Consider the following 26,436-nt stretch of genomic DNA (forward strand, 5'->3'; position numbering starts at 1 on the left):
TCGGCATGTTGCCTCCATCTGGGAGAAAAAGGGACACAACAGTAATTGGTTGAACGTGGAATGTATTTTTCACAACCCACACAGATTATTTTTGTTCTTTCAAGCCTTACTGTTGGACTCATAAGGGTTGTAGTGGAAAGTAATCGCGACTGTTGCGCACACCAACTGTTGTGATGCAAAATAAAAACAAATACTTAACAGACTGCTGCTAGATGGGCTTGTACGATGTCACATTTCTCGTGTTTTTACTGAAAAGGCAGACACTTCCAAAACTACCAGTACAGCAGTGAAACAAAATACATTTGAATTTTTTTTAGCCGTTATATATTTGTAAGCAGTCATAACAACTAATTGGAGGAAAATACAGTAATGCAAGCAAGCAATCATAAGTGAAACAATCATTCAAGATTGCAGAGGTTCATCTTTCCACAAAAGGACAACAAAAGCGATCATTATTGGATACCTTTAGAAAAGAGAAAAATGCAGGAACAATTCAAATATGAATGTGGTGAAAAGAAAATTATCCCAGGCAACAAGATGGCTATGATTTAAACATGCATTAAATTTAACTCACTGAATGAAACCAAAACCTCTGTCAATTAAGTAATAAGCCATCAGTATGCTGTAGGTCAGTTTTGGATGTTGTAAACACTCAAAAGATGACCAAATTGAACATGCAATCTTCAATACGTAAAATTCAAATTTTGCACTCATTGAGGTTTTTAAATGGGTGTCATGATGTTTGTTCCTCATTTAGTGGCACTAAAGATCCATTTCAAACAAAAATTATCATCAGTTGCAGTCCGAAGTATTTTAAGCTATTTTTAAATCTTAAGTACCATTTTGTACCACTTGTTCCTTTCAGATCTTAATTGATAGCCAAATACACTACAGTGAAACCCCGCATAGTCACGGTTCAAAATTCAGGAATTCTCCAAAGTAACCAAAGTAATACAAATAATGTGTAGTAGAGGTAGTGCTTTGGCCCCATTTAGTGGTATCTTGGTGCCAGGCAACTAGATTGAGCTGAGAGAACGCGTTTCATTTAGTCATGCCTTAGCCTTGTCTAATTGGGGGGGGGGGGTTGTCCCCTACATCTTGTAGCAGCTATGAAAAATAATTACAAACCTTAAATTAGTGGGGCCTTCAGATGCGAGTTACCCGATTTACAGGTCTTTTTAGATATTGATTTTTTTTTTTACTTGCAAGCAACTATTTGAGATACGAGCACAAAAAAAATAAACAAATTGTGTATTGACAGCCAAACAGCTTTGCTTTAAAGTCCACTAACCCTATACGAACACTCACAGGCATATATTCTCTCGCCTCTCTGAAGAAAGACTTGTATTCCTGCAGTTAATTGATGAGCCCAGAGTAGCTCCAAATCCAGTACAGCACCTCTGTAAGTCTAAATCATGCCTCCAGGTGGCCAAGCCACACAAACACCAAAAGGAGACAAACGATGTATGAATTGGAAGCTAAAATGTAGCAAAACCAAGTTAATTTCTTTAGAATCTATTTAATGTCTGCATGTTTTTGTACAGTAAAGTATCACGCTGCTACAGCAGACTATTTTTCGAATTAGAGACAAATTACAAAATGTTTTGGGGGGGGAGGCTGGAATGGATTAATGGCATGACCATTCATTTAGATGGGGAAAGATGATTTGCAAAGTTTTCTCTACTTATGAGCGTGGTCATGGAAAGAATTTTACTCATATCTAAAGGCACCTCTGTACTAGCAAATCTTTGCTGTTAGCAGTAGGACATTGTCCCTATTCTGCATGAATAGGTTTTGATGTACTTTGAAATAAAACTTCCTGCTCAAAGCTGAGGAAATCAAAGTGAATGATAAATTGGCGGCTATGTGATCCCCAAATGTCCAGTGACTGAGTTCACTAGCATAGCCAGAAGTTAAGTTCACACTCTCGACTTGGAGTTTGAAAAAGTTCCGGGCTCGTGTCCCCTTCACTTCCAAGACGTCCTGTCCAGTTAAGCTCGGAGGACGAATGCGCGAGACACGTCTCTTCTCCATCTTCTCCCAACGTTTGAAGCGGACAGCCCGGAGATACCAAGAAGGGTTCAGTCCGATTACGCAATCTGTCTGCATTCAGAACCAAATGGATCTTTCCCTTCCCTCTTTGATCCACAAAGGTCGTCAGCGCTGATCCCAAGAAGCCAGCTTTTCTCCCACGCTTCGTCTTTCCCGGGTGGCGCGCCGGCAGCGGTGGCCTTCACTCCTCCGCCGACCGGCACGGCACGCCCCTGCCTTGCTCTGCTCCCATTTCTTTTTGCACGCTCGCGATTGGTTGCTTTTCTCGGTCCTCGCTCGCCTGCCTCTGCTCTTTTCACACTGTGGTGTCGCGGTGGAAAACGGGTATCGTTGTTCGTTCTGTTAGTCTTCACCCAGATTTTTTTCATTCTGAGGAACTGAGCTCACTCGGGCTGAGCTCCTTTCAGCAAGCTACAAGACAAAAACCAGAGAGAGGTGGATCAAGCAAAAAGTACTGAAATGTTAAACAGTTGGACTTGTGCAATTAAAATTTTAGAGAAGGTGACACACTACGTTCAGATGCAAAGGTTATAGTGCAGATAGCGCTCAAATTTCAACTAAAAGCTACAATTTTTGACGTGAATATGCCGTTCAAGTTTGGGGTCACTAACAAATGTACTGCGTATTTTTTTTTCCACACTTTTATATACAGAGAGAGAGAAACAAAGAGAAAGAAAGAAAGAGAAAGAAAGAAAGGGAGAGAAAAAAATACAATTAATTTACATTCATTAACAGTGGGATAATAATACCTTTATAAATGACAGTAGGAGGGTTTCTCTCATCTCCAATTATCTAATCTAGCAGGTCATCCTCAACCAAGTTCGTATCCGTAAATGAGCAAAAAAAAAAAATATATATGTCTTAAAGGGAAAACACGAATAATTATAGTAGTGAAAAAAAGAAGAAAAGTGATACCACTTCTAAGCACCTTCCAACAAATGTTCCAAAAACAATGTACAATGATTTACATATTCGCTTGAAGTAAAAAAGTTTTTTAGGTTTCAAATTTTCTTGGTATCGAAACCCTTGGGTGATATTTGTTCTGACAATAAGACAAGATGCAATACTTGTAAGTTAGGGAAAAAAAAAACACTGCACAACACATAATAATAATAATGAATGACAACAAAATTAATAAGTAGTGGGAACCAATGGACCAAATTAAGATAAACTTGATTTCACATTATGTACTAACATCTTTTGATGTTATGGCATATTTTGTCGAGTTTTCCCAATGTCTCTCAAACTTGTCTTGTTCTTGCCTCCAGAGTTAGAACTTCTCCATTTTCAAGATATCTTACTTCTAGTTTAAAGAAACAACTTTTTTTTTTTAATTTAAGTCTTTGAGTGCCAGATGTGTTGAAAGCACCCCCCCCAATAGTTCCGTATACTAACGGCCGATCTGGGGCACTTTGAATGATCTTTCAAGACCCGCAGAGTATTGTGCTTTGTTACAACAAGGACAACTCATCTACCATAAGAACGGGTAGACTATTCTTTCCCGAGAAATGTTTTTCTAGCTTTTCTACCGTTCCTTATTAATCAGAAGTAGAACATTGGTTGGTTTCACTGTAAATTTCTGACCAAAAAGTGGATAACACAACCTTTTTCTGCAAAGGAATAAGCAGAACATTGAATCTGACAGTAATATGTATTGCTTTTGTGACACTTCAAAACTGTCACAAAAGAAAAAACATATCACTGACAAAAGTCTTTTCATGGCAAAATAATTATTTATGAGCAACTCACCGCAATGTCAGTGGCTTTTCTCCATCATGCACCCCATGAAACCGAGACACCTTTTCTCATAGTCGCAACACACAATTTCCAGGAACAAACTCTGTTTATGTGCTACATTTACATATCCGTTCAAAGTTGAGGTGGCTATACTTGTCTAACTTCCAATCTGATGGCATTTCTCTCCCTCACACTCGACAAGACTGGCCAAGATTGATCGCCTAATCTTTTACTTCAACTCAAAAGCTGTGCTTATTTTAAATCCAAATCAATGCACCGTCCTACCTACCATGGACCTCTTAGTTATTACGTTGGTTTGTACAGGTGAACACAGACAGCGGAGTGTGACCCCTTTGTCACGCTTTTCTGTTGAAAAACTACTTGATGAAATTATAGAGCTCGTGCACGTGACGTCACCATTTTCACGGCGCCATACTGCCGGTCAAACAGAGCTGCTCGACAATTTGGGAGACATTGAACCGGAGGAGAATATTTACAATACCGAGACCTGTTGTGCTGTTGGTTGTCACAACAGACGAGACAGATATTCAAAGAGATCATTCTATGAAACACCAGCTGAAAAGACTGGAAAAAAAAAAAAATCGATGCATTTCGGCAATTAAACATGATGGATGGTGCCCAACCAAAATACACACACGCCTGTGTAGCGATTGCTTCATTTCAGGCAGGATTTATTCTTCTCTATCTCAAATTACCAAAAAGTATTTATAATGCCAAATTGGCTCATTTGAGAACAATGCGTGTTTATATAAAAAAAAAAAAACATCAGTCACAGAGGTTTACGGAGGTTAAGTGTGACCGCAATCGCTTCCGTGTATGTTCCATGGAGACGACTCGGTCCTCTTATTTTTTTTTTCTCCAATCATAGTTAATGGATGAGAGTTCGTGTAAAACCAGGGGTCATTTATTTAAATATTGGTCTGTGTATTGAATACAAGCTGAAAAGATCGATTGATTCCGGCAAAGTTTCACGTCTGGCCGAACGCTTCTGCGTTCACGAGCCGTCAAAACTGTCACTATGTGGGATTTATTCCTGATGAGAACAGATCCAGCAACAAAGTATTCGTATGCGTCCAGACTTTTATACGCTTTCAAACTTTTCCGTGTAAATCTCAACGACTTACTCAGCAGATCTATGTGTATATTCAGTTGTCCAAGACAAGCGGAAGCGAATTAACAGTCCAATTTCTTATCGGCGAAAACATCGACTTCGGCATTAAATACGGGGCCTCTATGCTGAGTTTATTTAATTTTGCCACGTACCATCCTTTATTTTCACCTTCTAAATGTTTAACGGTATTGGACAAGACTCTTGGCATCGTGCTACAAGACATATTTCCGTGTAGTCTCCAACCGACTTTGCTCGACCGGCAATATGGTGAGGTAAACAAAAGTCATGTGATTTCGATGACGTAGGTGCACGACCTCTATACATCGATGGCAGTCAACGGTTGGATTCCTTTTGACAAATTCAAGCATCTACTTCAGCGAAGGTGTTACTGTGGTAAACAAACAAATAGTCATGCTCTTTCAAACCTAAGGACAATTCTAAGTGACCCGAAACTTTGAAATGGTATCAAACAGCTCTTGTAAAATTGTAAGCTTCTTGCACGTTTTGCTTACAGTCTAGTACTGGGACAGTCCAGTCACACCACCATGCTGGTAGGCTCGCTCCCCCTGGTAGGTGGAGTCCTGAGACAGCGCCACATCAATCTGGGACTTGAACTCATCTCCAAGGTAACTGTCCTATTATTGAACCAACGACAGCAACAAAGATCAGAGGGGATGATTGTGAGATTTACAAGAAAATAACAACTCAAACACACACACACACGCACACACACACGCACGCTGATCCGACCTGGGAAAGCTCCGGCTGAGAGAGCCCAGGCTGGCTCATCTGCGATGGCTGACTTATGTTGTTGTAGCCTTGGGTCAGAGGGCCCTGGGAGAAGGTTTGGGAGACCTGGTCCTGGCTGGCCTGGCTGCCCCCGAGATACCCTCCGCCGTGGTTGCTACACTTTCTCGGGCGACTACCACGCGCCCCGCCCCCTCCTCCAGTACCAGCTTTCCCCTTCATGCCGCCTCCACGACCTGTTGAGTGGGGAGTTCATTTTTCACAAATTGACATTTGTGTTTTTTTTCTGTGGAACCTCGTCTCAGCGAGTAATTGGAAAAAGTCAATTATTTCATGTTTTACGGTCTTTGTCAAGCACCCTAGGATGCAGCGAGATTGTGACAAAACCTTGGGTAGTACCAAAGTAGGAATAGTAGTAAATATTGACGGAGCTCCCGTTGTTCGATTACATGCTAGTTTTGGTTTGTGCACGTACCCTGCTTTACACATCTTGACAGGTTCTCAAATGTTACCTGATTTTGGCCCGTTGACGTGCCCCATGTAGCCAGGAGGAGGTATAGGAGGCATGACCAGACTGAAGGGGATAGGGATGTTCAAAGACGTCAAAGGGTTGGGGCCCGTACCAATCATTCCAATCTGGTCATGGGTCTGGAAGTACATGTTGGATGTGCGCCCTGCAACGGAAACGTGTCTCTGATTGTGTTCAAAAGATTTCATTTCTTCCTGCTTATGAGAGAGCGTGTCTGTCACCCTCCTTGTCAGGGTTTTAAAGTGACTTCTCACCATTGCTGCTGCGATCATAAACAGATCCAGGGATGAGGGCTTCTCTGGCGTCATACATGGCTGTGCTCATAAATCGACCGCCCTATAAAACCACCAAACAGGAAATTTTTATGAGCAGAGGATTAACATTGGCCTTTTTTGTTGAACTCACAGGGTTGATAGTGTTGACCAGCTTGCGAGGTTTGCTGAACTGCATGAGGCTCTCTCTCAGGTTGTTGAGGGGCCCTTCCACCAACACCTTCTGCTCCTTGTAGTAGTTCAGCAGGTGGTTCCATAATGGCTGCTTGGACAAAGCTTTAGGGTTGCCCACAATGATCACACCATACCTACGCGGACACCAGTGGTAGCAAGTAACCAAATATAAATACTTCGTTACCACACTTAAGTAAATTGTTCAGGTACTTGTACATACTCTAAATATTTGTCCGACTTTTTAATTTCACTCACTGGATTTGATATCTGAACTTTCTGCTACTTATTTTGTCAAAATAGGCTGACGACTTCTATAAACATTTGCAGATGAGGACTTGTTAAAAAAAAAAAAAAAAAAAAAAAAAAAAAAAAAGACCTGAATAGATAAAAACTGTGCAAAGTCAGCATTGTCTGTATTTCCTAGTATACCTTAATATTGTATATTACTCGGCAGTTTACAGCATCACCTGTCTCTTGTATTCCGTTCACTTATTGGTACACCCTTCTTCTTCTTCTCCTTTCGGTTTGTCCCATTAGGGGTCGCCACAGCGTGTCAGCTTTTTCCATCTAAGCCTATCTTGTGCATCTTCCTCTCTAACACCCACTGTCCTCATGTCCTCCCTCACAACATCCATCAACCTTTTCTTTGGTCTTCCTCTCACTCTTTTGCCTGGCAGCTCCATCCTCAGTACCCTTCTACCAATATACTCACTCTCTCTCCTCTGGATGTTTCCAAACCATCAATGTCTGCTATCGCTACATTTGTCTCCAAACATCCAACTTTGGCTGTCCCTCTAATGAGCTCATTTCTAATCCTATCCAACCTGCTCACTCCTAGCGAGAACCTCAACATTTCTGCTACCTCAAGTTCTGCTTCCTGTTGTTTCTTCAGTGCCATCTTCTTTAATTCGTACATCATGGCTGGCCTAACCACTGTTTTATAAACTTTGTGCTTCATCTGAGCAGAGACTCTTCTGTCACATAACACACCTGATTGATACCTTCCGCCAGCTGTTCCAATCTGCTTGGACCCGTTTGCCACAATGGTACACCCATACTTTCGTAAAATTTTCAGGTTTCTGTAGTGGACAATTTATTTATGGTCAGCTTTTAACTTTTATTCCCTCCATCTGAAAGCAATTATCGGTCCTTTCTCCTTTTTTCAACTGTCATGGATGACATACATTTCAGAGCCTGTACGTTTCTACTTAAGGACATGTGTTAAATCAATACATCCAATTTTACAAGTCTTTTTTTTTTTACATACGTAAGTAAGCTCACTTAAGTACAGTGTGTGAGTACTTTTACCAGCCATGATGGGCACAGCACTTGCATACTGTAGTATCACCTGGTATAGGGCGAAGTTTTGGAAGGATGCTAAGCACTCACTCAACAATCATGGGCTTTTGTGATTTTTACCTGGCTCTCGTGAGAGCCACATTGAGACGACGAGGGTCGTTTAGGAAGCCAATGCCCTGATGCTCATTGGCCCTCACGCAAGACAAGATGATGAAGTCTTTCTCTCTGCCTTGGAATGCATCTACACTGGCAATCTCAACCTCCTGCAAGAAGAAATAAAGACAATATTTGAGGTGTCCTCTGTTACTTATAATGCAAAGACACTTGTCAACTACCTGGTAAAGCTTGGTATGAAGGGAGCCACTGAACTGCATGTACTGGACCAGATAGGATCTCTGCCCCTCATAGGGGGTGATGATGCCAATCTGATCCGGTTTGGCTCCAGCCTTTAGCAACCTTGTTGTGATTTTCTCCACATTAGCTGCCTCTGTTCTGTGTGAAAAAGATGTGATTACACAACAAAAACAAAAACTGTGGCAAATATGTAAGTGCCTCTCAATATACTTGAGTATTGTAGAAAGGTCATTGTATTTCAGTACCTCAATTCACCACAAGAGAGTAATCATTTTATATTTATTTTTTTGTACTTTTGATTATTATTAACATTCTTTTCAATTTAATCGAGATCCTCAACAGTGCACACCTGTTGAGGTATGATGTTCCAGAGCTGGCAATTTCCTCCTGGCCTTGTGTGACATAAAAGAACATTGGCTTGTCAGGCTGTGGCCACTGGAAGTCAAACCCCTTCTTCACACGGTCGCCTGCACGCAGACGTAGCACAATGACATCACTGGGGGGGTAGAAAACGAGCTTGGACTCGCACTTCTGTCACCTAGTGGACCTGAGTTGCTAGTCGCATATTTATCAAAACTGAATATTTCAACAAAAAGTTGAGAATCTGACCTGCAGTGACTCCATTTTGCAGTGAGCCTTCATAAAAGATGTTTGAGGGGAAGGCACTGAGGGCCGGGTGCATGCGGTACTGAACCTGCAGACGGATCGGACGGATCCCCAGAACCACCAGACGCTCAAAGAGAGACTGGGACAAGCCTGCTTTAGCTGCCTTCTTGCACATCACCACTGGGCCCAGCTGGCAGTGGTCACCCACTAAAATTAACTAAGAAAGAAAGCACATTTCAAATTAATTACATCAGATATTATTCATAATGAAAATTAATGGGGAAAAAGTTTGACTCTGTAAACCAAATGTATTGTTACAAACCTTGCCAAACTTGAATGAAAAAAAAAAAGTATATAAAATAAGGCTTGAAAATTATGAAAAATCAAGATGAAACAAAGGCAAATACAAATCCAATGTCCTAAAAAAAATAATCCTACTGTCAAGATGCCTTTACATAGATTTGAAACCAGATGTTTAATACATTACACATAAAGGTGTTTTGGAGTGGGCTTCGCAAAAGTCGTAATTGAGGTACGATAAGTGTATTTTCTTATTTTGCTCTCAACAGCCCGATTGCAGAATGTCTTTGTAGCAGCTATCCAGCCTAAAATATAATTAAAGCACAAGATTCCTGTTGAGTAGCTACAGCCACAGCCTCTACCTCACCATTTCAAGAAAAGGTGAGCTTCATATGTTTATCCACCTGTCTAGTATGGAAAGGTTCGCGGTCAGAAATTATTTGGTACTATGATGTTTTCCCCCATGTCATAACATGGCCAGTAGCCAGCACATGCGTTTCTGTGGATATATTCACTACACTACTATATTCACTGCAAAGTTGCTGTGATGTATGTAACTCTTGGCTAATGTCTTCGTGTCAATTTTTGTCTTATCCTCAATCATGCAAGTCATGGTAAGCAGCAAAAGTTGAATCCGGGAAAATTGAGTTGTTCTTATCAGTTGAAGATTTTAACCATTAATGCCAAAAGCTTCTTCAGTTCTATTTATTTTTCCAGTGTGGAGTCTCCCTACTTATGCTTTGCTGGGGTGGGTGTGTCCGTAAAACAAGAGTATTTATTAAACAGCTGCAGCTCATTCAGAATGCTGCAGCTCGCGTTCTGACCAAAACAAAGCGGTCAGAGTATACAAGTCCATTCCTAAAGTCCTTGCACTGGCTTCCAGTCAAATTTAGAATAGATTTTAAAGTTCTGCTACTGGTCTACAAATCACTAAATGATTTAGATCCTGAATACATTAAAGAAATTGCTTATGGAATACAAACCCAGGGCTCTGTGATCGACTGACTCAGGTCAAATAGTGGAGTGCAGAGTCCAAAGCAAACATGGTGAAGCAGGATTTAGCTATTATGCTGCGGACAAATGGAATAAGTGCCCAACAGAGGTGAGGTTAGCCCCAAGTGTGAATGTTTTTAAATCCAGGTTGAGAAAACTTCTTTTTTTTCTCATGCTTTTTTGAATATATCCACTTTTTAATCATATTACTTGCACTGTGTGCAGTTTTATTTGTCTTTTTTTAGATATTTGTTCATGTTTATTGTTTTTATCCCATTTTAAATGTTTTATCCCTTTTTCAAATGTCTTTAATCATGTAGAGCACATTGAGTGTATGAAAGGCGCTATACAAATAAATTTGCTTTGCTTTACCGTGGCGATAGTCAACAATAGTGTTGTTGTTACACAGTATAACAATCAGAACAGTGAGTGAACGACCAACTGGTTGGTGGGACATTCATTTCACTAACAACACAGCGCAACACAACACAACACAACGTGCACCCAGAACTGAAATAGGACTCGTACCTGCTTGGCTCCAAGCACCGCAGGCACCATGCACTCCGGCTCGGTGGCCTGTGTGCTCTCGTCAATCAGGATTGATCTGAACTGCATCTTGGCCAGGCGAGGGTCACCTGCCCCGACGCACGTGCAGCAGATTACGTCGGCGTTCTGCAGGGGTTCAAATTAATAGCAATTTAATGGCCGTGGTCAAGAGTTAGGGGTAGAAAACCCCACTTCATTTCATTACCATCAACAGTTCCCTCTCAGCGGTGCGTCGCAAAGCCCTGTAACGTTTCTCATCAGAGGATGACAACTCTCCAGTCTCGTCTTTTAGCTGTTGTAGTTTCTGAAGTTCGGGCATACTGTTAACAAAAGGAAACGCATGAGACCAATGTTCTTCGACATCTAGATACAATACAGCTCTGAGCCGTCTAGCGATACCAAACTACCGGTAGATTTTGAATTCATATCACTGCTCATGTCACCTGTCCATGTTACGGGTCTGGTTGTGTAGAGCCAGGAAGGACACAGGCGAGTCAATGGCTTCCCTGCTCTTGGCAGACAGCCTCACCACTTTGAGCCCGGTCTGGTGGATCTTTTCTGTCAGCTGGTCCACAGCAATATTACTGGGAGCACACACCAGCACTGGTCTGGAGAGAAATAAGTCATTAAGTTTACTCCAGAAGGCCCTTCAAGAATGGAGACCATCATCAAGAGACTGAAAACTAAAAAGGGTATGGGGGAAACGTTCAAACTCCCCACACAAGCTGGAGACAAACTGTCTGGCTACGAGGGAGCAGCAGCAAATAACCACTCTTCTACCATGCCGCTCAAATTTACACATAATAAAAGACAATCCCTTCTACATGTGAAATGGAAAAAACAAAGTCGTACCCGTTTCCCTGTCGGGCCAGGTGGTACACAATTGTGGCAGAAGTCACGGTCTTTCCAGTACCCGGTGGACCTTGAATCAGGCTGAGCGGTCGCTGTAGAACGGTCTTTACTGCATACACCTATGTGGTACAAAACACATTATCATATAATGGGTGGATGGCTGGATGCTGGCGATCTCCAAACTGTCCTTCTGGCTTAGTACTCTATTATGGTGATTATCATCACATACATTAATTGCAATGTCAATAAATATAAAGTACATTGATAGCTTAAGCTAGAATTACAGTACACATCTAAGTGACCACTAATTTATTCCTGGTCCCTACTCGAAAACTCTAAACACTTAAAATCAATTTTAGCCATTGGAAAAAATTGAAATGCAATTAATCTCTTTCAGGCCCACACTACTCCTTCTGGTGTTCACGACTTGGCTACCAGGGGTAGTATAATAAAGACAAACAAAAAGTGGCTGTACCATTTGTGCTCAAATATCTCTTCCTTTGATGATTATAACTATTGCAACATTGATGCTATTTCTGTTAATGTATTTCTGCATTGTGTGTTAGCATCAAGCTAACAGATATCTACACAAGGGAAGGTTAGGTGGTTGTCTTAAATACAATGCATAATACTTTTTGTTTAGTTTGACAGTACATTTCAACTGGGAGTGGCAATAAACAGAATGAAGCAATTCTTTCTTTGAATAATTGTTCACTATCTGCTTTACTGCTCCATTTTTTCAGTGAGTTGAGATCTCTGACACTATCAAATACTCGTTTCTCAATTTTTTACTACAAATTTTTTACTAGCATGGCCAAACAACAGCTAGTAGCCCTAAAAACTCAAGTCAGATCACTCAAAAGTCAAGGCAACTAACTTCTAGCATAGCATATTTAGACCCCATCTATTTTTTTCGTGTAGTTTAGAGTTACAGCTGTTGTCTGTGTGTGTGTGTGTTTTTTTAAATTATGTTTCGTTGTTTCTCCAAAAAAAAAAAAAAAAAAATGCTACTATAAATCTCAGTTTACTTATCACGGTCTTGGAATATTACAGATTTTTTTGTTATCAGAGAAACCATTTTTTTATACTATTTATACAATATTGTTGTTATCAACAGCTCTTTGCTCTCTCTAAATGCAGTATATTCTGGTATGCGTTTAAACGTGTTTTGTTATAAAAGTGTTTAAAAATGAATTGGTGTAAACAATATAAAAGCACAAACGAGAGGCTGGATGGATTGCGTACATCCTTTTTGTATTTCAATGTTGCCAAGCTCGCAATGAGAGGATATTTTCTATATGTCTGTTTAGACGCCATTGACATTTGCAAATATCCAATACATATCACTGTCTTCTTCACATTTAGAATAGGCTTGATTCTAAGCTGAAGGTATCATATGTTCAAGTTTTTTTATAGCTACGGTGGCATGACGTATGATTGTGGTAGTTCAGAGCAAAGCAATTGAAATTATGTCACTTGAAACACGCAATGGCATTCCAGCTTTACTTGGGAGTGATTTAGGTCAGGCAGTCCTTGAGCAGTGAAGCGTTTGGGCAGTTGACACTTGATGACCACGTCTTCCACCTCGTGGCCCAGCAGTTTGTGGTAGATGTAACCTGACACTGACGTCTCATCAACAGCAAATGTTTTCAGGGAACTCTGCATCCTGCAGTGACAACAACCAGAATAACTTAGCCCAACATGACGGGCCTAAAATGGTATTCTTCAGTAGCCATTGCGAGACACCCCAGTCTCAATGTGCTGGTTGACTAAACACTGCTCAATACTGAATCATTATAAGGATCAATAAAATACATAAACTTAGTAGTGAAACGAAGGACACTGCGCCGTACCTGTCAAAGGATGTGGACTTCCACACAAAGTCCACCTGAAAGTTGTGTGGAATCTCCACTGGCGCTCCAGCACTGCTCCTTAGCTCGATGGCGATCTCATCGCCGTAGTCTAGGAGTTAGTCACGGAAGACTCAGTGTGAAATTTTTTTTTGTATTATTTACAATTTAGGCTGCAGTCCAATGTCACGGGAAAATCACTTTCCACCATTTATTGGCATAAAAGCAAAGACAAACAGGTATCATTTTATTTCTAAAATCACTAGGACATAGAAGTATAATTTGATTACTAAATCCACAATGTTTGTTAAAGTGTGCTGACAGAAAGGTTACACCAGTGTTTCCCCCATTTTGGAACACACGTTATAAAGTTGATGAGCCTTTAAAACACTCATAAGGATACTATCAGGAACCTTGATAACATGTCCAATGCCTTTCCAAAGTGGTGCCAGATCCCCTTTGTATCTCAGGCAGATTTCATCTCCTTGCATCAGTCGCATGTCTGGCAGAAATCAGAGAAACAAAAGAAAACTATTTAATTATATAAAAATATATATATATATTGTTTTTCCAAACATTGTTTTACGTTTAGTCCAACCATAAAAATAATCACATACTAGTAAATAAAAACAGCACAGTCAAATGTGTGAACCTGAAATGAAAGACAAACTATTAAATACATACCTGAGTCAGTCTTGGGCAGGGTAAAATAGGCAATTCTCTTTTTATTGAGGCCAAGGTCCCATCTGACTGTGATATTCTCTTGAGTCTGTGAAGTTGTATTTGTTTCATTTAATTAAAAGAGCTACAGATATTCGTATAAAAGCCAAACATACTTGATTTGTCGGTAAAGATGTCGACAAGGTGGTGGTGGGGGTTATTTGTGTGTGGCGATGTGTCCATGCACCACATACACACAGTGTAATAAGGTAGCAAGTGCTGCTTCCACCAGTGAAAAGCCATTTGTCACTCGCTTTGTATGTTTCATAAGTAGCAGCTGCTCTCGTCATAAAGCCTAGACTCTGCTTGGTCTCTCAAGAGTAACAAAAGCCAAAATCGCCTTTGACAAGCAAAATATGGGCGCTGTTAATCGTAGCTGACCAGCCACTAGAAACACGATGATCTGAGGAAGAGGTACAATATGTACGAGGTAATTGTTTATCCTTGTGGTATTTTTTATGAAAGCATGCTACAAACACCTTGGAACTGTTTTGAATTGTGAAAAAAAAATGCACAATGTTTCTTCTTTGGGATCAAATTATTTAGTGTGTTACCCTGATACCTGGGACTCTTTTAGCTTCTTATCATAATCAGCCTCCGATTTGACAAGAGGACCAAAGATGTTCTGGTATTGGTAGGCATCCTCATAGCGCAGCAACACATGTTGGGGCTCCTCATCTACCCCAGGCTTCTCCAGGTCTTCCAATGATGCACTGGGATTCTCCTGTCAAGAAAACAGAGGCCCAGCTGAGACGATGAGCAACCAAACAGACTAGAGAACGGATACAGTCAGTGGGCAGGCCAGCCTTGCTGACAGTACCTTCCACAGCTCCTCCAATTTGTTGATCTGCTGGGCTGTGATCTGTCGGGCCCTAAGCTGCTCTTGCTCTGACGGGATTTTGACCAGCCAGGAGAGGAAGCACCGGTCCTGAATGAGAGGCTGCCATTGGGAGCTGTCCCAGTTGATGTCCTTGAGGCTGCTCTGACTGGCACATGGCTGTCTGGGTGGCAAACAAAACTAACTGCTGTCATGAGATATACAGGTGCATCTAAATAAAATTTGAATAATGTAGATTTACATTTAGTCAACCCCCACTATTCACAGGATATTGGGACCAATAGAGAAAAACAACCCCCAGCCCCCTCCATGTTTTTATTACATGCATTGCCCATTTTCTCAAACTTTTTCCAGCAAGTACCAACTGAGGAAAAACATAGCTTGTAACTCACAATTCAAGCTTTCTGTAGAATGTCAGTCACTCACATTTAAAAAATATACAGGTCTGTTCAGTCATGCTCACAGATAAAGTTCCGGGTGTGATTAGGGATGGAATCTCAAGACCTTAAAATAACTTACTGGATTAATATAACATAACTGTAAATTAAAAATAAAATAAACAAATACATGACTAAAATAGAAAACTAAAATTTCAACCTCAGAAATGATTTCCAATTTCAACTGGTATTGGTAGAACATGATATAAAACAGTATTTAAAAATTTTCATCAATAAAAATTCTTGATCTGACAAACTTTATCTGAAGAAAAGTTCAATGCACTCGCCTGTCAAGGAATAAACACGAACAGTCTGTACCTGCAATGTTTTTAAAATGCTGAAAGTTGAGTTCAACATAATCGGCATTAGTGGCAACAAGCTAGCAATACATTGTAAAAAAAAAAACATTCCTGTCGGTAATCGTGACATAGTGTATCTATTTTTTCTACTCGTAACAAATTTCATGCGCATGATTTTTCATGCTTGATTGCGAACATTTGCAATAAAAAAGTCAATATGAGTGACTGGCATGTATCATCAAACAAAGAATTACACATATTTGACCAAATCACACCAAAAGCAATGCTAACAAACAATGCAAAACATTAAACTAACAAAATCAGCACTAATGCTGCAACGTTATGACCCTTTAAAAATAAATATTTGAAGACTTAACGATGCTGCCGTCAAACTATAAGAAAACTCACAGGCAAATATTCTATTTCCTCTGGAAAAAAAAATAATTACTGCAGCTTACTGAGCCTTTGTGACTGACTTCTGCATATTTAGGCAACTAATGTACTGCCACTAAGTGCGCAACGACAGAAAAAAACCCCAATATATTACAGAATTTAATACTTTACATTCATTCATTTTCCAACCCACTTATCCTCACGGGGTTCACGGAGTGCTGGAGCCTATCCCAGCTATCAAAGGGCAGGACGCGGGGTACACCCTTAACTGGTTGCCACCCAATCGCAGGGCACATAGAAACAAACAACCATTCACACTCACCTACGGGCAATTTAGATCTGGGCATAATGTATACACTCAACACAATATTGACAGGAAGGACACTGTTTAGCTTGATTTCGACTGCAATACTGTAGTTTAAAAAAATCATCCATCCATTCATTCATTTTCTTAGCCCATTATCCTCACAAGGGTTACGGGAGTGATAGACCCTATTACAGCCTAAACTGGTTGGCAGCCAATCGCAGGGTACATAGAGACAAATAGCCACACTCACAATCACACCAAGGGACAATTTAGAGAGTGTCCAATTAATGTTGCATGTTTTTGGGAACAGTTCCACAAATTGGTATTGAAATGCATATATGAAACATATACTAATAATTAGATGTGCGATAAATTAAAGTTTACTGTCGTGAAACAAATCAAGATTTCCACAATATTCAAATTCATTGTGATCTACATGTATACATTTTTAAAATTTTGGATCAGTTACCCACCAGAAGGCCTCACCTGCACAGTAACACCACCACGGAGTCCGCCTTAGCAGGGATGAAGCCAAGCAGAAAGACATTGCGACAACCGCAGTTGTAGCACTCCAGCACCGTTTCTCCCAGAGGACCATCTTTATGCAGGATCACCTCCTTGGACTTCGCCCTCACCAGATGGTTCACAATGTGACTATAAGTGAAAAGGACAATAAATACACAAGGTGGAGGACTTTAAGACAGCGGACATATTGTGGTATCAGCCATATGTCCTGTACTCCTCATGACTTTTACAGGTCAAAATAACTTGCCTGCCCGAGGTGTTTCCACGGCCATTACAGAACCATTTCTTGCTGGTGTTGCAGTAGACCACGCAGGCCGGATCGTGAATTCCACAGTAACTAAAACACGAGTCATTGAACCGGGATTAAATTGACTGAATTACTGACGCTTAATTAATCCTTTTTAATACAATACAGACATGCAGTTTATAAATTATACTCACAACAAAGATATTCCAATAAAAGCTCAAGTATTCAAGTTGGAAATTTGATGCTCATATTCAATGAAAATCTAACAACCAAGTGCTTTAGATCAGTCGACAGATTATGGGTTTGAATCTCTCACTGTAGTTACATGTTTTTCCTTTGCGGGTACTCCACCTTCCTTAATGATGTTGCCGATAAATCGCAAAAAAAAAAATATCTTGAACTATTAATATCAAACACATTAAGAGGTGATATGCCGATATTATTTTTCACTATACTTACATTCAATGACTATGATTTTAGAAAGCGGGACATTTCTTGTGAGGAAAGTGTGTATCAGCATTTTACAGTGGACTTGGCTGAGTGATTTGTGGCATGAGTTGAAGCCATTGGCAAATAGTTTTTGAATATGCTAATGATGCGTTTGCCCTTTTTTTTGGGGGGGGGGTGCTAAAAGGGTTATGTGTGTATATTGTGTCATTTTGGGTATTGTCTTTTTAACCTGCAAGCATGCACGGGGAGGTCCTTGGAGTAGTAGGTGTCCTCCTCTTCCTCCTCAAAGTTCAACTCTGCCAGCAAGTGACTTGCATTCAGCATAGGGTCGTCTCCATTTTGTAACGCACACCCAGGACTGTTAATCTATAAACACACAATCATGATATGAAGCATCTTCGACCCATTTGTGATACATGTAAATCATCTCAATCAATCAATTCATTGATGATTTATGATTACTGTTTGGAAAGGTAATACAATTTCATGTGATGTTTTAAAGCAGTGTTTCTTAAACTGGAGTCTCTGGACCCCATGATTTATTTAAAAAAAAAAACACCTACACATGAAGTTTGTGCCTATGTATACAACCTAGATGTACTTGTTTACTTTTCATGCACAGTATGGCTTTGTTGTTTTCAAGTACATTTCAGTTGTTTTGAACTTTGAGATAGTGTACAATTGCATTTTGTCTTTAATAACTGTTTGGTTATAAACGTAAGTGCGATTTAATTTAAAGGTTATGCACCAATACATTTTAATTTAAAAAAAAAAAAACAGTGCTTCCTTATGAAAACGCAGTGTTAATGTTCACATTTACTCGTGAGCGTTACAGTGGCTTAAAATAACAGGTAGAGGCTCTAAATTGTTTTTAATGAAAACATACTACGTTAGTGAACTTTAACGTGGTAGTTTTACTTGGATACCGAACTTTAATGTGGTGGTGTTACTCGGAAAGTATTTTTTGTGGTGGTAGTTGGGGTGAAAAGTCCGAGAAACACTGTAGAATTCGAAGTGTTGGCGGGCTAGCCAGTTAGCCAAGCTAATGTCATGGCGACAGGCGCGTGATGTCACAACCGGACGTAGCCCGATGTTGTTGTTGTTAGCTTCCATTAGCCACATTGTTGTTCGTTATTCCAACAAAACAGTGCAGTAGACGACGGACGAACATGACGGCTGACCTGGTTGTCTGGCTGACTCTGGGTCTGTCCTTGAGTCTGGCTGGGCAGGGTAAAATCGGTGAAGTCGTACTCGGAGCCCTGGGTGTCTGCTCCGAGGAGCTCGGCTTCCTCGGTGTCCAGAAACGTGAGAGTCTGGGAGCTCGGCCCGTACGCCTCCACGCTCATGATTCCACTTGCCCTGATCGGCACTATATTTGTACAGTTTCCCCACGCAGCCGCTGTCCGAGAGTAAATGAGGAGCAGTGAGGAGGGAGAGAAACAAACAAACAAAAAAAAAAAGAGACAAACAGCGGCGGCGAGCTTGAAATAGATGGGTCTGGTTGAGGCTGCGTTCTATTTGGCTGCTTCAGGCTCCTTGCTCACGACCTCTTGAGCCCCACAGGAAGCCATGGAGCGGAGGCGAGGGAAGCGAAGGAGCTAATCGCAAACACAAGTAGAACTGCCTACGTCAATACGGTCTTCTATTAAAAACTCACACAGGTTTATTCATCAAGGTCAGGTCTTTGAAGTCACACGCGCACTCCGTAAAGTGACGAAAATACAACTCGAGAATTAATTTTTTTGTAGAATTAATTTGAGACACGAGGTTGCAAATGTTTTGAATTGATCAAGAAATGTATAATTATAAACTCTCAAAAACAAGTAGGTGTTATGGTCCGATGAAGGAGTTTAATTTTCTCGTTATCAAAATTTATGTACAGCACAAACACTGGACTTGATGACAAGAACACCGTACCAACACCTAGTTGTAACTGAGGCCTCAGACAAAGTGGAAAGACTCATGAACTGTCCATAATAGCAGCCCAAAACTTTCTGCCTTCTGATCGGAAGCAAAACAAGACATGCCTTTATTTTCTCTACCATTGATCCTGTTCATGGCATCAAGAAATGAGAATCTCTCCCTGTTTATTTCAGGCAAAAGATGGATTACACCCCCGATTGGTCGCCATCCAGTCAGAGCATAGAGGTGACCATTCACACAGTCACTGATTGGGAAACCCACACGGCCTGCATTGAAGTCAGCTATGAGAACATTTGTCCTTTACTTTGGTTTCTTCTGAAGCACTTTAAAATGTGGCAGGTGTTTGCTGACTCCCATTTAATGTGATGTGATTGGTTTCATCCTGAATATAGCAGCCACATCACTGGTTGTAAGAGGGTGTGCACACTTATGCAACCACATGATTTCAGTTTATTGCCCCGCTTGCAACGACAAAATAATAATACTTGTAGAAGGTTCCAGGTCACCTTAATGGTGGAAAACATTTTGAAATTATTTTAAAAAATAAAAAAAATAAAACATATCTCAAAACTCTGGCATTTGAACAGGGGTGTGTGGATTTTTGTTTCCCTACACAGAGGATAATAATTATTTATTTGTGAACTTTTTATAATCTAAGAGCTACCAAAAGCGATTTCTAATAAGGACAAAAAGACAGACAATACTGCAAAATATTTTATTAAAACATAATGCAGCCACTTTCTGCATTAATTACACATATAATCATTAACAATTAATCATTATTGATTGAATGTTCAGTATTCTCCCAGAGATCAGTAAATCAACATTGCAGAGACTTTTTCCTTTTAATGTCAGATGCAACTATAGTGCAAAACAAGTGTATGGAAACGGTGGACGAAAAAAACCCAAACAAGGATGTTTGTCAAAACAAGCCTCTCAACAGGTTTAAAGACAGGGGTCTCAAATGGGTGGCATAGGGGCCATTTTCGGCGAGTGTTGTGTGCGGACCTGACGACCCAACCAATCACAGTGGGGTATGTGGCTCTTGGGGGGTCGACCGGGCTTGATGCAAGCAGAGAAACATTTTTCTATGAGTGAAAATTACAGCAGCGTTGCTATTAAGCGTTTTATTAGTAGTATTGCACACAACTAGAGACCAGTGTTCTTGTTTATTCTAGTTTTTTTTTTTTAAAGGAAAAAGATGTTTGAGAAGACTGGATTTTTCAAGAAAATGGGTGCACGTTCGGGGAGCCTTGCCCGGAAGCTTCCTTCAGCAGCCCCAAAGTAAACCCTGCTTTAAAAGTATCACTTTCATGTTCCCTAAAGCAATATTAATTTTATAAATAATTTTCTAGTACAGTGGTACCTCTACTTACAAACGTCTTTAGTAACGGGAAAATTCAGGTTACGAAAGGCAAAAATAGACTTTGGTGGAATTGAGTTGTGCGCGTGCGTACATTTGTACGCATGTTTTCTCTCAGCTATCAAATGTCCTTCATCCCCCACAATGCCTTTTGCTTGTCACTCACCTTTCTCTTTGCATAGCCGCCCAACGGCAAAGGTAAATAAACATCCATCCATCCATTTTCTTAGCCGCCTATCCTCACAGGGGTCGGGAGGAGTGCTGGAGGGCACGTCGAGACAAACAGCCGCACTCACAATCACACCTAGGGGCAATTTGAGAGTGTCCAATTAATGTTGCATGTTTTTGGGATGTGTAAGGAAACCGGAGTGCCCGGAGGAAACCCACGCAGGCACGGGGAGAACGTGTAAACTCCACACAGGTGGGTCCGGGATTGAACCCGCGACCTCAGAACTGTAGGCCAACGGTTTCCAGCTGCTCCACTGTCCCACGTGAATGAACATAATTTTTATTATTCTTTACATTATGTACTTTGAATGCTTATATTTGGGCGGGGGGGGGGGGGTCTTGGAACAGATTATGCTATTCATATGTAAAAAGTGCTTCTACGTACGAAAAATTCACGTTACAAAATGACTTAATTTCGTAAGTAGAGGTACCACCGTAGTTTAAAAGTGTCACACCATCATCATGTGAGGAATGATACCTACAAGATAATGTTAGTCATCTGAAGTGGCCACCCTGTCATTAATGTGAATGTTCCTCCTCAGCTTTCGCCGCCTCCAGGAGCGTCAGCATCTCCCGGACGACAGCCTGAAGGGCTCGACCCAGCTCCTGGCTGCTGTAGGGTTTCCCCAGCGGAGGCACGTGGATGAAGGCACAGCGCCCGTGACCCAGGAATAGAGATGAGTAGTAGGTGTAGTCGCACAGGTATCTTTCGGAGGGAAAAACAGTTGTTGAAAAGAGGTCAGTGTTATGTATGTGGGGCGTTCCTATAATGGCAGTGTCACATGATTTGAGATCTTGCAGGTCTAATTCCAGTCTTCTTTTAATAAGACAAATAGCAATTTAACATATTGTACTTTATAAACACATACGGTGGTGATGCAACAAAGCGGAATTTACATGAACAGTTTTCCCCATATTTGATGCTTCAATTCAGTGGACATTGTGTTGCTCCTGCTGTGCGTGCCTTGACCACTTGGGGTTTGTGTAATTCAGACGTAAAGATAAACATGATTAAGGTGGCTCCTCAGTGAATTGCAGTCATGTTAGCTATTCTGGTGGCACGGTGGATCAGCTGCTAAAACGTTGGCCTCCCAGTTTTGAGGACCCGCGTTCAATCCCAGCCCCGCCTGTGTGAGTGGTAGGTGTGATTGTGAGTACGACTGTTTGTCTCTATGTGCCTTGCGATTGGCTGGCAACCAGTTCAGGGTGTACCCTGCCTCCTGCTCGTTGACAGCTGGGATAGGCTCCGGCACTCTCCGCGACCCTTGTGAGGATAAGCGACAAGGAAATTGGATGGACGGATTATCTATTCTTCTTGGGTGATAAAGAACACCTGTGTGTATTGTTATATGTCTACATGATGTAAACAAGACACTAGTCCATCATCCATCCCCCATACAAAACCCACAATTGTATATATTAAAAAACACCACGTCAACAGTGCCCATTATTAGCTTTGTAAAGAAATGATTTTGGATACATATTTTGGATTGAAATGGCACGCGTAAAGGTACTTAATGTTGTCAGGTATAAATTGCAAAGTGGGCTGCTTTAGTCACACACCTTCCAGCATCCTTAGAAACGGACACAGCGACCCCTACGTCGGAGTTATTGACCCTCTCGCAGACCGTGTCCATGTCCAGCAGAGAGCTGATACAGTCGGGCCCGTCCTCCATGCAGCACTGCGACGCCGGGCAGAAGCGACAGTTGTCCGGGCGTTTGTAGCCCTTGTTGTGGCCGCACTGTTCCAGAGTGACTGTGGTTGCCAGACCTGACACACCAACATGGACTACTAACTGCATGCAGGACCCCAAAAAACACATGCAGGGAAACTTATTATTGTAAATTTTGAACACATCAACAACATTTCACACAGTTCATCATTTGTATATTTCCAGATTTCTGTCGATTAAAACTGGCTTAACGGTATTGCTTGGCCATCGTTTGGCGCCATCTTGGCATCACGAAAGTATATTGAAGTTAGTTGAGGAAGTTCATTTAGACAACAGTAGCGTTTTGCCGCCACCTGTTGGCATCGACAGGCAATCACAATGACTCACTGATGTTTGCCATTTGCAGCAGGTACGTGCCTTGCCTCAATTAAAAGTTGACATCATGCACAGACTTTTTAAATCACCTGTGGTAGGTGTCGTTCCCACAGCGATGGAAGGAGACTCTGGACTGCCTGGTACTCCACAGGCACCTCACATACATAAAGATCTACAGCCTCACCCAGCCCCAAACGCTCCAATTCCTGCCCGTGAAACAAACGGCACTCAACAATTTACGATTGTGTTTTGAGGTAAGTGGCACAACCATTGTTAAACACAGCCGAAACACACTTCAACTTATTAAATATGAATCAGCAGAGGAGCCCTTACCTGTACTGCCACCCAGCTGGAGTTCACAGCATGTTCTCCAAACGGCTCAAAGCCTGAAGCACAAAGATGTCCTTAATGTCACTTTACTGGGTGACCACACCGCTAAGAACTTTTTGACCTATTTCTGAAAATGTGTCTGTGTGTGAGCCGTTCTAACCCTTTGTATGAATTTACATAATAACCACAATTCATCTGTTCATGACTTTATCAGCTCGGTGGAGCCAAAATCCAGTGCAACTTTCATCTAAAAGTCGGAGTCCATCCACCGGACTACGTGGTATGAAATATGGTTTTAAATGGAATAAGATCCAACAAAAAAGTTGTGTCTCAAATCAGAAACGGAATCATCTTTATTTGCCAAGTATGTCAAAAAACACACAATGAATTTGTCTCCAATAGTTGGAGGCGGCCTAGTATGACAACAGTCAATTGACAGACAATAGAAGCAATAAGAGGCTACCAGTAATGTGGTAATGCCGATATGTATATATTTTTGACAGTTGTGTAAATAGTGCCGAGACCTCTAGCAATTTAGAGCAGTTGAAATGACTAATAGAAACATTGCACGGTGCAGTGGCTTAAAGAAATTATGCGGAGTAACTACCTATGGTAGTCAAAAAAGTTGAAACCTCTCACTAATGGTGCATGGCAGTTCCATGGCACTGCAAACTACGACCATAATGTAATAAACAGACTGCACGGAGCAGTAATCGCCCATGAATAGCGGGGAATATGGACAGAGCCCTGCTGAGAATAATTACAAGCAACTGACAGCAAAATGATTATAACTGCCCATGTTAATAGTTGAAAACATAAATATTGCTCAAACTGTGGTGACCAAAATACTTAGATATATTTTGCAAACATATCTCCATTACCCTTAAAGATATTTGAATTTTATTTTGACAAAATTAACAACATGTGCATGAAGATTCACTTTTTAATTTTTTCCGTTAACGACCCAGGCTAAATTTAGCTCCTCAACATTCTTAGCAGTGTCGTTCTTTCATAAAAGATGGGACTTTACGCCAACTGGTGGCATTTTGGGGCTTTTCAGAAAGAACACAAAACGGGGGAAGCGGGGGAAAAAATATGAAATGATAACTCTCCTATCGTTATAAAAATGTATAAATTGAATATCTCCACCTAAAAACGATCAGTTGATTTGTGTTCAAATACCACTCGTACTAAATGCTCTTTATCCGAAATGACAATCACTATTATTAACAGTTTAATTTTCACAGTTCAATAATCTCACCTGTGACAATCACTTTCTTATTATTTGCCATCCTGGTTGGTTGTTATTGAATGCGGACGAGAGGAACTCCACAACCATCCGAGCGCTGTCATCTGACTGGTGGCGGACCGGATGTGACGCACTTGAATCAACTGACGCCCCCGGACATGCCTGCACTGCCACCAACTGCACTGAAGTGGGTATTACAATCAATTCTAATGAAAGAAGGAGAGCACGACAAACGCAACGCAACACCGTGAAACTTTTGAAAGCATTGTTTGCTCAGAGAGTGATGACCGAAGAAGAAAAAGGGCTGTATCTGTCTCAAACATTGTGAAGGTGTATTTTACCCCTATAATGAAATGTTTTTTTTTTCCCGAGAGTGATGCGCAAAATGAGTCTACAAGTCACAACAATTGTGGAAAACTGTAGCTGCATGTCCCCCCCCCCCCCACCACCACCACATTTTCCAAGTCCTTGGATCAGATGACCTCTGCGTCTGCGTATTTTCAATTTCATATATACCTGCGGCTGATGAAAACGAAGCGTGGGGTGTCTGTCCTAAAATTGCAAACGTGCAGTTAACAAACAGAGGCAACAGTTTCTCAAATATCCAAACATTTTTAATTTACATCCTTTTACTTCGGAGAGCACGGTGGATCAGCTGTAAAGCATTGTCCTCAGAGTTCTGACGTCCTGGGTTCAATCCCGGAGCCGCCTGTGTGGAGTTCACATGTTCTCCCCGTGCCTGCGTGGGTTTTCTCCGGGCACTCCGGTTTCCTCCCGCTTCCCAAAAACATGCAACATTAATTGAACACTCTAAATTGCCCCGAGGTGTGATTGTGAGCGTGGTTGTTTGTCTCGATGTGCCCTGCGATTGACTGGGAACCAGTTCAGGGTGTACCCCGCCTCCTGCCCCTTGACAGCTGGGATAGGGTCCAGCCTATCCCTGCGACCCTTGTGAGGTTAAGCGGCAAAGAAAATGACGGATGTGTGGATACTTCTTTTTCTTTAGTTATTACAGAAATACAGTTTACTTCTTAGTTGCCAGTCACAACATGTTGTTTGGGGTTCAATTAAAAACAACAATACAACTGAACATGTTCAGTATTTAAGACTGTCTGATCCGTTTCAGACCCTAAATGTTGGGCCATATACTGTACATAAATTAAGGTAGGAAGTTATGGTCCCACTGTAAAAAAGGAAATCATTTCAGATTTTATGTGTTACCTGTTTTAGAGGACACGTCCAAACAAATGAGATGCTAAAGTGAGTACAATTGGGGCCATTTTGGGCCCTTTTCCAATCAAAACTGGCTTGCGGGTGCGGCCGCCCGGCGTTCGTTGTAGTGGTGAAGTTGAAGGCGTTGGTGACAAAATGTGCGACGTGTTGACGTCTCCCAAAGGAGTGTATAGAAGTCAAAGGCCACCCTTGAGGCAGCGGGAGGGGAAAGTGTCTCTCACACAAAGCCACATATTCACCATTCTATGCTTAAGAGGACAAATCTGCTCACTTTGTTGTCATTAAAGAAGAGCTAATCTCAGTTTTTTACAGGAAAGACTTTTTCTCCCCCCCCCCCCCCCCTTTCATTGCAATCCACACCCATTTGGTTGCGAAATGACTCACGCTGGACACTATGCGGCTG

General features: G+C 41.3%; 2 protein-coding genes and 1 long non-coding RNA gene across 12 annotated transcripts; 1 reads left to right on the top strand and 2 right to left on the bottom strand.

The window, feature by feature from the left end:
* Window positions 1-45: 45 nt before the first annotated feature.
* On the bottom strand, window positions 46-19,259 carry LOC133511156 (regulator of nonsense transcripts 1-like). Of its 2 annotated transcripts, none has more exons than XM_061839822.1 (24): window positions 18,841-19,259; window positions 17,889-18,025; window positions 17,210-17,299; window positions 16,924-17,091; window positions 14,984-15,164; window positions 14,726-14,887; window positions 14,128-14,212; window positions 13,846-13,945; window positions 13,447-13,548; window positions 13,100-13,259; window positions 11,594-11,712; window positions 11,185-11,349; window positions 10,947-11,061; window positions 10,724-10,867; window positions 8,906-9,119; window positions 8,646-8,763; window positions 8,278-8,434; window positions 8,063-8,205; window positions 6,603-6,777; window positions 6,452-6,533; window positions 6,181-6,342; window positions 5,672-5,904; window positions 5,434-5,556; window positions 46-2,463 (listed from the first exon to the last, which is right to left on the bottom strand). In XM_061839822.1, exons 1-23 carry the CDS (start codon window positions 19,003-19,005, stop codon window positions 5,437-5,439), a joined length of 3,297 nt encoding a protein of 1,098 aa, XP_061695806.1. In that variant the 5' UTR covers window positions 19,006-19,259; the 3' UTR covers window positions 46-2,463; window positions 5,434-5,436. The 2 variants fall into 2 exon arrangements, with proteins under 2 accessions (XP_061695806.1, XP_061695805.1); XM_061839821.1 differs by having other exon boundaries at window positions 13,447-13,555; window positions 13,847-13,945; window positions 18,841-19,258.
* Window positions 14,488-20,885, top strand: LOC133511162 (uncharacterized). 5 transcript variants are annotated; one of them, XR_009797817.1, is made up of 3 exons: window positions 14,488-14,593; window positions 19,756-19,807; window positions 20,777-20,885. It is a non-coding gene; the product is annotated as an uncharacterized LOC133511162 (long non-coding RNA). The 5 variants fall into 5 exon arrangements; XR_009797816.1 differs by lacking the exon at window positions 14,488-14,593 and adding an exon at window positions 18,462-18,510; XR_009797814.1 differs by lacking the exon at window positions 14,488-14,593 and adding an exon at window positions 19,135-19,273.
* pgpep1 (pyroglutamyl-peptidase I) lies at window positions 20,309-25,496 on the bottom strand. Of its 5 annotated transcripts, none has more exons than XR_009797812.1 (6): window positions 24,813-25,496; window positions 23,555-23,607; window positions 23,311-23,427; window positions 22,802-22,969; window positions 21,656-21,879; window positions 20,310-20,644 (listed from the first exon to the last, which is right to left on the bottom strand). XR_009797812.1 is itself a non-coding variant. In XM_061839831.1 (6 exons), exons 1-5 carry the CDS (start codon window positions 24,841-24,843, stop codon window positions 21,693-21,695), a joined length of 621 nt encoding a protein of 206 aa, XP_061695815.1. In that variant the 5' UTR covers window positions 24,844-25,487; the 3' UTR covers window positions 20,314-20,644; window positions 21,652-21,692. The 5 variants fall into 5 exon arrangements, 4 of the variants coding, with proteins under 4 accessions (XP_061695816.1, XP_061695813.1, XP_061695815.1 ...); XM_061839831.1 differs by having other exon boundaries at window positions 20,314-20,644; window positions 21,652-21,879; window positions 22,737-22,969; window positions 24,813-25,487; XM_061839830.1 differs by having other exon boundaries at window positions 20,315-20,644; window positions 22,737-22,969; window positions 24,813-25,487.
* Window positions 25,497-26,436: the final 940 nt, after the last annotated feature.

This window comes from Syngnathoides biaculeatus, chromosome 13, assembly GCF_019802595.1.
Source record: "Syngnathoides biaculeatus isolate LvHL_M chromosome 13, ASM1980259v1, whole genome shotgun sequence".
In the NCBI taxonomy this organism is placed as follows: Eukaryota; Metazoa; Chordata; class Actinopteri; order Syngnathiformes; family Syngnathidae; genus Syngnathoides; species Syngnathoides biaculeatus.